The 11,489-nt window shown below is 43.8% G+C and overlaps 1 protein-coding gene across 1 annotated transcript in view; it reads right to left on the bottom strand.

Moving 5' to 3' along the window:
- Positions 1-10,230: 10,230 nt before the first annotated feature.
- Positions 10,231-11,489, bottom strand: part of UBASH3A (ubiquitin associated and SH3 domain containing A) — a 28,220-nt gene continuing 26,961 nt past the window's right edge. Inside the window, exon 14 of the mRNA XM_034423941.3 lies at positions 10,231-10,622. Coding sequence (XP_034279832.2) covers positions 10,485-10,622 — 138 coding nt within the window. The 3' untranslated portion in view covers positions 10,231-10,484. The remainder of the gene's footprint in view (positions 10,623-11,489) is intronic.

The following is an 11,489-nucleotide window of genomic DNA, read 5'->3' as shown; positions in this document are numbered from 1 at the left end:
TGAAGCGCACCTGGAAGACCACTGGGAGCCAGTGCAGCTCGTGCAGGAGAGGTGTCACACGGGAGCGCCATGTTGCTCCCATAACCACCTGCGCGGCCACACTCTGCGCCAGCTGGAGCCTCTGGGTGCTCCTCAAGGGGAGCCCCATGTAGAGAGCGTTACAATAGTCCAGACAGGAGGTGACGGCATGAGTGACTGTGTGTAGGGAGTCCCGATCCAGAAAGGGATGCAACTGGCGAATCAGGTGGACCTGATGAGAAATCCTCCCGGTCACGGCAGTCAAGTGCTCTTCTAAAGACAGCCGTGAATCCAGGAGGACACCCAAGTTGCGAGCCCTCTCCGTGGGGGCCAGCGATTCGCCCCCAATAGTCAGCGATGGCGTCAACTGACTATATCGGGACGTCAGAAACCACAGCCACTCGGTCTTGGATAGGTTGAGCCTGAGCCTGTTCCTCCCCATCCAGATCTGCACGGCGTCCAGACACCAGGACATCACTTCAAGGGCATCGTTGGGGTGGTCCGGGGTGGAGATGTACTTGGGCCCAAAAAACAAATTTAAAACACCCCAATTTATAAGACAAATTTAAAATTTAAAAGCAATTTAAAAGAGAAGTTAGGCCAGGCCAGGCCAGCCTGCTGGAAAAGGAATGTTTTGAGGGCACGGCGGAAAACGCGCAGATCCGGGATCCTCTGTATCTCCGGGGGGAGCTCGTTCCAGATGGCAGGTGCCCCCACAGAGAAGGCTCTCCCCCTGGGGGCCGCCAGTCGACACTTTTTGACCGACAGCACCCTGAGAAGCCCCTCTCTATGGGAGTGTACTGGTTGGTGAGAGGCTACTGGTGGCAGAAGGTGGTCTCGTAGGTACCCCAGTCTTAAGCCATGGAGCGCTCTAAAGGTGGTGACCAAAACCTTGAAGCGCACCCAGAAGACCACTGGGAGCCAGTGCAGCTCGCGCAGGAGGGGGGTCACATGGGAGCGCCACGTCGCTCCCATAACCACCCGCGCGGCCGCATTCTGGACCAGCTGGAGCCTCTGGGTGCTCCTCAAGGGGAGCCCCATGTAGAGAGCATTGCAGTAGTCCAGGCGGGAAGTGACGAGGGCATGAGTGACCGTACTTAACGAGTCCCGATCCAGAAAGGGACGCAATTGGCGAATCAGGCAAACCTGATAAAAAGTCCTCCCGGCCACAGTCGTCAAGTGCTCTTCTAAAGACAGGTGTGAGTCCAGGAGGACACCCAAGTTGCGAGCCCTCTCTGTGGGGGCCAACGACTCACCCCCAATAGTCAGTGATGGCACCAACTGACTATATCGGGATGTAGGAAACCACAGCCACTCGGCCTTGGATGGGTTGAGCCTGAGTCTGTTTCTCCCCATCCAGATCCGTACAGCCTCCAGGCATCGGGACATCACTTCAAAGGCATCATTGGGGTGATCCGGGGTGGAGATGTACAGCTGAGTGTCATCAGCGTACTGATGGTACTTCACCCCAAAACCACGGATGATCTCACCCAGCGGCTTCACATAAATGTTGAACAAAAGGGGCGAGAGGACCGACCCTGTGGCACCCCACATACAAAGGGCCTCTGGGACGACTTCTGCCCCCCCACCAACACAGACTGTGACCGGTCAGAGAGAAAGGAGGAGAACCACCACAACACAGTGCCCCCCACCCATAACTCTTCCAACTGGTGCAGCATGATACCATGGTCGATGGTATCAAAAGCCACTGAGAGGTCTATTAGGACTAGGACAGAGGAACAACCCCTGTCCCAAGCCCTCCAGAGATCATCAACCAATGTGACCAATGCCATTTCCGTGCTGTACCTAGGCCTGAAGCCTGACTGGAACGCATCCAGATAAGCCGATTCATCCAGGTACTGAGGGAGCTGTCATGCTACCACACTCTCAACAACCTTCGCAACAAAGTGAAGGTTGGAGACTGGACAATAATTAGCCAAAACTGCCGGGTCCAGGGAAGGCTTCTTGAGGAGAGGTCTCACCACCGCCTCTTTCAAGGCGGCGGGGAAGACACCCTCACTCAAGGAAGCATTTATAATCCCCTGGAGCCAGCCTCATGTAACCTCCCAAGAGGCCAGCAGCAACCAGGAGGGACACGGGTCCAATAAACATGTGGCCGCGCTCAGTCTGCCCAGTATCCTGTCCACATCTTCGGGAGTCACAGAATCAAACTCTTCCCAGATAATATTCTCAAGACCTGCCTCCATCATCCCCCCTGAATCTACCCAGTCAGAGTCCAGGTGTTCCCGAATCTGAGCGATTTTGTCATATAGATACTGTACAAAGTCCTCGGCTCTACCCTCCAAGGGGTCCTCCCGTGCTTCCTGGTGGAGCAGGGAGCAGGTCACCCTAAACAGGGTGGCCAGGTGATTATCTGATGATGCAATAAGAGTGGAAAAATAATTACATCTTAATATGAAACCTTACCAGTGTTCCCAGGCGGCCACCAGGTCTTTGGTCAAGCCGTGAGCCAGAGCCTCAGGAAATGGCCCAAGCTCCATCTGGAACCGATCTGGGTCCATCAGGCACCTGGGGCAGAACCACCTCATCGGTTCCGCCTCCCTGCAGTGGGGTGTAGCGGTTCGAAGGTCAAAGCAAAGGAGAAAATGATCCGACCATGACAAGGGTTCAGTCACTATATCCCCTATATCGTGATCATTCAGCCACTGACCAGAGATAAAAACCAAGTCCAGAGTGTTCCCCCCCGTGTAAGTAGGGCCATGCACTAACTGGGTCAGAGCCATAGCCGTCATGGAAGCCATGAACTCCTGCGCTGCCTCAGATGCTTCACTGATGGATGGCAGGTTAAAATCCCCCATGACCATAAGCCTAGGGGTATCAACTGCCACCCCGGCTATAACGTTGAGCAGTTCGGGCAGGGCCGCTACCATGTGGCAGGGAGCCAGGTATGTGATCAGCAAGCCCATTTGTACCCCATGACCCCACTTCACCAGGAGGGACTCACATCCAGCAATCTGAGGAACAGTGGCCTCCCTCAGACCAAAACCTTCTTTTATAACAACCGCCACCCCCCTGCCCCTACCCTGTGACCTCAGCTGATGAAATGCATGGAAACCAGGTGGGCACATTTCAATGAGGGGGATGCCCCCTCTTGGCCCAACCAGGTCTCTGTATTACCTGCCAGATCTGCTCCCCCCTCCTGAACAAGATCACAAAGGAGGGGGGCTTTATTTACTACAGATCTGGCGTTGCATAACATCAGCCGAAGGTCCGGGCCCTGAGAATCTGAACTACCTGGGGAACGAGAAGAGTCTTGGGGGCCGGAGCATGTCACCGCTTGGAGATAGTGGGCGCGCACTCCCGCAACCAGGTTTGGGCTCCTGCTCCCGCCATATCTGCCCCTCCCACTCACAGTACTGATGTACTGGCCCTCATCGTTACAAACTCTGACCCCCTCCTTGACCCGGAGCCCCGCGCCTACTGTGCCGTGACCCCCAGCCGGGCCAGGTCCCACCCTCAGTGGGTTATCCCCCAAACCCACAACCCTAGTTCCAATCCAACCCTCCCCCCCGAAACCCCTTAAAAATTGAATTAAAATTTTGGATAAAAAACTCCTCAACCTCCTTTTCACTGCATCTTCTTGGCTATATCAATATTCTGCCTTATTCCAGTCACATAAATGTTCCCAACATATTCCACAGGCAACCCTTAATTCAAAACAGGTAACGTGCCCATTGCAACAAGTGACTTTGGATAGCGTACATCCTAAAAACACAAAGCAATTGTAACAATACAAACAATACAAAGCATATATGGCTGGTGAGTAAACACAATTCCCGTAATGTTTAAATTCATGATTCTGATTTTCATAATCAGAACATTTGAAGTAGCACTTTTGTAGCTGGGGATTAAAATATTTTGCTTACCCTATTTATTGGGATCAGTTATATGTTAAATATGAAATTAACTTCTTATATTTGATATATATATATATGTTTTCTGAGGTTTTCGCGGGTATTTGTATGTAGGTCTTTGGTTATTCAGGTTTTCTCCCGTGTAAAATTGGAAGTGTCTTGGCGACGTTTCGACGAAGTCTCATTCGTCATCTTCAGGCTGGTGTTTTCGGCTTCATGCTTCTAGGAGCAATGTGTGATCGCAGTTGTTTCTTCCTTTTAACTGCCAATGGGGGTGTGAACTGATTGGGTGGGAGCTTGGCTGTGTTCTGATTGGGTGGAGGTGTGTTCTGATTGGTTGGGGGTTTGGCTGTGCTCTGATTGGATGGGGGGGCCTCCAATCCATACATGAAGCAAACTGACACCCACCATGAAGATGTGGCACGACCACGAACGTGAAGCCAAACAAAAGCAACGCAGCTAACCAGCTCAAATCCCCCTGCAACTAACCTGAGCACAACCAAGCCCCCACCTAAACAGAACACACCCCCATCCAATCAGAGCACAGCCAACCCCCCATCCAATCAGAGCACAGCCAAATCCCCAACCAATCAGAACACACCTCCACCCAATCAGAACACAGCCAAGCTCCCACCCAATCAGTTCACACCCCCATTGGCAGTTAAAAGGAAGAAACAGCTGCGATCACACATTGCTCCTAGAAGCACGAAGCCGAAAACACCAGCCTGAAGATGACGAATGAGACTTCGTCGAAACGTCGCCAAGACACTTCCAATTTTACGCGGGAGAAAACCCGAATAACCAAAGACCTACATACAAACACCAGCGAAAACCTCAGAAAACACACACACACACACACACACATTTTTAGTTAAATGCTTATGTGATTTATAATAGCCAATTTTGTAGCCAATTATAAAGATCCAAAAAGTTAATTATATTTTAGTTATAGCCAGCTTCAGTAATATTTAAGAGTAACAAATATGACTGGACTTATTAGACTTTTGAATGTCTTTCCTACCAATTATGCTACCCAATATAGCTACTGTTTGATTTCTGTAAAAATTATTGAATTTCATATTTAGAGCAATATTGATGTCTTGGGAGAAGAAGGCTAAATACTGATTTTCAGAAAGAAATACCATGCTGCCTCCTTAAAAGAAAGAGATCCACACCTGGAAGAGAAAAACGGGAAGAGAAAGGGAAGCAAAGAAAGGTTACAATCACATTTGTTTGTCAGGATATTGACCATGAAAGTGTTTAAGTAACTTAGGGGCTTTGACATGACATTTATCAACCCACTCGTTTTGGGAACTAGGGAAATCCTTCCATGCTACTTAGTATTGAACATTTCCCCTGTATATGCATGAGTCAAGGATCTCCTTAATTTCAAAATGTTGTTCCCCCTCTATCATAAAAGGTTCAGGAACAGGAGTGGGTCATGGCCTTAAAGGAGACATGTTTTCAGGTTTTAATAAACTGCAGTGAAAAACAGGGTGGACTCTTCTTAGCAACTTTGGTAATTCCAGTTCTACTGTAACTGGATTTATGATGCGTTTGATGGGGAAGGGGCCTATAAATGTAGGAACTAATTTTTTAGAGGGTTGTAAGGACTGAAGGAATCATGTGGATAAACATACACAATTCCCAGTTTTAAACTGCTTAGGTTCAACCCTTTTTAAAAAAATCAGCCTGGACTTTGTAAGCATTCCTAGCTTCAGAGAGGGTCTTTCGTACAATGGGCCAGGTGCTTTGTAGTTGAGTAATCCACTCTTTCAATGACGGAATTATAGGATCTTTTACTGGCAATTCAGACATTAGTTTAAATTAGCTACTTGGAATGGAGTGAAATCAGTGCTACTGTGCACTTTGTTGTAGGCAACCTCAGCAAATGGCAGGTCGGTCCAGTTGTCTTGTTGATAGTTGATAAAGCATCTCAGGTACTGTTCCAGAACTGAGTTGGATCATTTGGTTCCACTGTTAGTTTGAGGATGGTGGCTGGAACGTAGTCCTTGTTCAGTACCAAGTAAGTCCAAAAAGGCCCTCCAAAATTTGGAAGTGAGTTGAACTCCACCGTCAGAAATTATTTGCTGTGGCGCACCATGTAATTGATAGGTGTAGTGTAGGGACATCTTTGTCAGTCATTTAGCCGTGGAAATATTTTGGCAAGGGATAAAGTGGAGCTGTTTAGAGAAAAAGTCCATTAAGATCCAAATTACTGTGTTCCCTGAGCTTTCAGTTCTGCGATAAAGTGCATAGAAATATCTGTCCAGGGTGCTGAAGTCTCAGCTACAGTTTGGAGGAGGCCTGGTATCTTTCCTTGCCTTCGCTTGACTGAAGCACAAATTGACAGCTGGAGACATAGCTTCCAATGTCCTTTTTTGAGGGAAGGCCACCAAAATTGTCTCTTTATGAGGTGTAAAGTTCTTACAAACCCGAAGTGTCCCGCCTCTTTGGCGTCATGGCACATTTGCATAATTTTAAGTCTTTGACTGGCAGGCACATAAAGCTTGGCCCCTGCCCAAGCCAGTTCATCCTGAATTTTTATGGGTATTAAACCAGATGCCATCCTTTAGAGCAACCTTAAAAGCAGCTGATGTGGCCCTATCCACAGGAGTTTTTCTTTTCCCTGTGGTCTCGTGGTCACTTGGGCTGCCAGCTGGTGTGATGGAAGCATAGGTTTAACTACTTTTACTTTAGAGCTGTTGTACTGAGGCATTCTTAACAAAGCATCAGCCAGGAATTTTTTTCCTCCTGGTAAGTAGTATAAGGTAAAGTTGAAGTGCCGAAAGTATTGGGCCCATTGCACCTGTTTAGGAGAGAGTTTTCAAGGGGTTTTCAGGGCTTACAGGTTTTTGTGATCAGTCCATACCTGGAAAGGGATTTTACTTCCCTCCAAGAAATGCCTCCAGGAAAGGAGTGCCTGTCTTAACAGCATAGGCTTCCTTTTCCCACACAGCCTATCGCTGTTCAGTTTTGGTTAGTTTTTTAGACAAGGCTGTCTTACAGCATATACAAGGCTGTAACTGTCTGTGCTCATTTTCTTGCATCAGTACGGCTCCCACTGCTACATCACTGGCATCTGCTTGATGACAAATGGTTTGTCTGGATCCAGGTGTTTTAGCACTGGCTCAGCAGAGAAGAGCTGTTTGAGGTTTTCAAATGCTGCCTGGCACTCCATGGTCCATTTCGGTGGTTGGCTCAGAATGGCAGCATTCTGACAGGGACCTGACACATGCATCCCATTCAATATATAGCAATAAATAGGACAATTATCTGTGCATTTGTAGGAAATATCAGTTTCCTGGTCGATTATACACTTGGTAAACTAGCATAAAAAACCTCTAAACTGACTAGGTGGCTCAGTGGCTAAGACACTGAGCTTATCGATCAGAAAGATCGGCAGTTCGGTGGTTCAAATCCCTAGTACAAGTCTCCTGCATGAGCAGGAGGTTGGACTAGATGACCTCCAAGGTCCCTTCCAACTCTGATACAGTTAAACTGTTAAACACCTGTACTATGAAAAGCACTTCTTGAGTTTTGTGTGATTGCAAATGAATTTTCTTCTTTAAATCAGCAGGTGATGTTTTTAATTAAACCCACTAGATGTCACCCAAGACTGTATTACTGCTATTACATTAAAACATTGGGAAAATAAAAATGGAAGCTAATTTCAAACTTACCTGCATTTCCTAGACAAGGCTTTTATTCAACAATTACCGTGTTTTCCCCAAAATAAGACCCTGTCTTATATTTTTTTGAACCCTGAAATAAGCACTTTGCCTTATTGCCATGCACTCAAAAGCCCAATTGGGCTTATTATCAGGGGATACGTTATTTTGGGGGAAACAGGGTATATTTATTAAAAAACAACCTTGGGAGTGTATACATGTGATATTCCCTTATTTCATTTGTAACTCTCTAGTTCTCCATCTCTCCCTTCCTCCTCTTCTTCTTTAAAAAAAAAACAGCTACTGTTAAGGCAGGGGTGGGGAACATGGCCATGCTGGCTCAGGAATTCTGGGAGTTGAAGTTCATAAGTCATAAAGGGACCATCATTCCCCACTTCTTAAGGAGAAGGGACTATCATTCCCCACTATGTTAAGGAGACAAATGCATAAAACCTTTTATTAGTAGTCCTAGAAAGCTTCAGACTGGAAGGACTTGTTTCCTAAAGCATTTTTTTACAGTCCTTCTTTTATACAGATTCCTCCAATCATCCAAGGAGGAGAAATGTATATAAATTGCATTGTTATGATGGCCATGCTCTATTTACCTTATTATTAAGGCTGACAACTGCTACTGCTCTTACAAATTTAACATAGGATAAGTTAAGGAAAATAATATGTGCGTTCCCCTGGTTTTGTCCTTTCTACAAAGGGCTCAATGGCTCAAGAGTAACAGTAAATTGGTGTCACTCCCTTCTCCCCCGTAAGAACTGTTTTTTTTGTTCCATGCATTGATTACTAATTGAAGCTGCTGATTTTGACCTATAAAGTCCTTCATGGCTTGGCACCCAGCCACCTGCAGATAGTTTTGCTCTAAGCAATTAGATCTAGGATGGAGAAACTGCTGTGAATCCCACACTTTCAAGAGATTTGGGGGAGGGGGACTGAGGCCAGGATAGTGCTATCATTGTTAGTTTTTTCCAAACCTTATGTTAGCCACTAAGAATAATTTTTTATTGCTGCAGCATATATTTATTGTTTATTTATTAAATTTTTATGTCACCCATCTCCTCTATAAGATGACCCTGGGTGACAAACAAACAAATAAATTGGAAAAAAAATCAATGAAACTTTGGTTTGCAAAAGCACACAAAAAGGTAACCCTGATTTGTGGAATGACCAGCAACCCAAGAAAGCAGAATTGAGTCACCCTGTGATAATTCACCTAGGATTAGTGGTCTCTTTAGGGATTTCTCACAGCAGCTTGAAGCCAATAGTTGCTGGGCAGTTCTCAGTTTCTGAACTTTTAGATTTGTTTTTATGGTCAGATAATTGTATATTATTTTCATAGTAATATATTATGAGCATTTCAGGGTCAGGTGATGACTAAATTGAATTAAAGAAATAAACCACAACATCAAGGAAGCATTATGGATTATTCGAAGAGAAAAAACTATTTTGTTAGAAGAGGGAAAAAATAATTTAAAACTGGAACAGTTAGACAACTTTAAACTGCTTCAGCTGTGGATAAGACCAAGGTTCACAAAGACACATCCTTTTAAAAACAATCGGGTAACTTTGTGCTATAGTAAGAAGGATGTGAAGATGACCTCTGGATCAATGGTGTAACTAGAAGCTTTTATTGCAAATTTGACTATTGGCCAGTCTGAGTGCTTATTTTTTCTTCCACAATGCAACTGTTGTGGCCAAAATCCATCCAGCTACAATTTGCTTTTTACAAATTATTTCAGAAAATTAATTGATAAATCCATACAACAGTAGTAGATGTACAAAAGAAGAACAATTATTCTAGTACAAAAGAAGAAAAATAGTTTACTATGTATGTGGTTGGTATCTTAAGAAAATGAACGAGTAACATTTTAGATAGAAATTTGAGAATACGGTTATGCATACTTATACCCTGACCATCTAGAAAATGGTTTCAAATGTGTCCAGATCCTAAAAAAAACCTTGCCTGGATAGTGAGAGTTGTGTACATTCATCAAAAGCACGTATATCTATTTTAAGTGCATTTCCACTCATTTCTCCGCCAGTTTTCACTTACAGCAATCATTCCACCAGAGGGCGCTATCCTGCTTCTTTTAAGTTTTGCAGAAAGTCCAACTCCATTTGACTCTCCCTTCAGGTTTTCAATCCAGATGGACTGTATAATATATATGACTTAACTTTCACAACTATTGTATTGCCTGAATTTTCAGTTACCATACCCCTAAAAGTTTTTAAGAAGAGTTTGGACAACCATTTGTCTGAAATGGTATAGGGTTTCCTACCTAAGCAGGGGGTTGGACTAGAAGACCTCCAACTCTTCCAACTCTGATTCTATCCTACCCTACCCTACCCTACCCTATCCTCTCCTGCTTTTGACTATAAGACTGTGTGCAGGGATTTTCTTGTTTTTAGTTATGGTATGTAAATTAAATTATTTTAGGTGTCATATGAATTCCTATCATATCAGGAAATCTCCAGCAAATATTATATGTCAGCTTAATTTTTATCAACATCATGAATTTTAGAAGAACAAAACAGTAAACAGTCATTGTTCAATTGTACTGCAAAATACAAAACAATCTAGCATCTTATCATTACTAAAATTATCTAGTGGAAACTAATGCATAGCCAATTAAAAATGATATAAGCATCATTCTTCATTAATTCCAGACATCTTTATTTTAGATTAATTATAGTTAAAATGTACATTCTAAACTTTAATTTAAAGTTCAAATATAGTTAAAAAGTAGGTTTTGTCCTTGTCAAGGAATTATTTAAAAAAGAAGGGAAAAATCTTTTCTTTCTATGAAAGTCAGTTCCTGAGTTCAGAACAGATTTGGCTGTTAGCCCAAGAAAACAGATTGCAGTGCAGTCTTTTTGGCTATGAGTCCCCAGATATAAATTCAATTATTGTTTAATTGTCCAAAATGATGTGTTTCCAGTTAAATGCAATATTGGCTCCATGAGTTAACATTTCAACTGGTGGATTAACCATCTGCCACCTTTTCTCCTCTTTCATCTCTCTGCAGAAACACATGGCCAGAGATGGTACCTAATAAAATAGAAAATTCAAGAGGTGCATGAGACGGAATACAATAATTTGAAGAGAAACACAAAGAAGCTCTATATATGGCAATATCATAATACGATCAAGTAGTTTTCATTATCTTTCCATTTGAGTTAAGGATTAGGCACTTGAGACTTTTTAAGGATCCCTGGCAGGAAGAGAGAAACTATAATCTTGTTTCTTGCCCAATAGTTAGGAAGAAGATTGAAAACAAGAAATTCAGAGTCCTCTGAGGTCTACCTATGGATCATCAATGTGAAGAAGCAGCATCTGAGTGATTTGAGCCAATCACTCTCTCTCAGCACAATTCATCTTACAGGATTGTTGTTGTGGGGAAAACAGGAGGAGGAAGGAATATTAGGTATGTTTTGCTACCTTGAGTTATTTGTAAGAAAAACAAAGGGAGGATAAAAACAAGTAAATAAATTTGAAAAACATGAATTAGGAACCTATGTCAGCAATCTAAGGCAGGTCTGATCTTATACACTGGTCTCCTTGGTTTATTTTCATATGTAGTACTGTATTAAAGATGCTGCTAGCCAGTTTATTTTGTTTCTATCCCTTTAATAAAAAGGGACTTTGCTTTTCTTCAGAAATTGCCAAGTGTAATGCCTGATATTTCCTAAAAGGTAAGATAAGACATCACAAGAAAAGCTCTACCTGAAATTCTTGAAATTTCTTGCAGGATGGGTAGGTACCTCCATCTAGTGCAAAGCAGTTGTTCATATTTTGAAAAATAAACAGATACACTGAAGTTCTCTTAGCCCAGGCTAGAAAGCAAGAAATCATTAATTCAAGTCCTGCCTTAGCCATAAAAGCCAGCTGGGTGACCTTGGGCTAGTCATTCTCTCT

Source organism: Pantherophis guttatus, chromosome 5 (assembly GCF_059756535.1).
Source record: "Pantherophis guttatus breed Tessera chromosome 5, ASM5975653v1, whole genome shotgun sequence".
NCBI classification, from domain to species: Eukaryota; Metazoa; Chordata; class Lepidosauria; order Squamata; family Colubridae; genus Pantherophis; species Pantherophis guttatus.
Note: the sequence above shows the minus strand (reverse complement) of the source record. Positions and strands in the feature narration are given on the sequence as shown.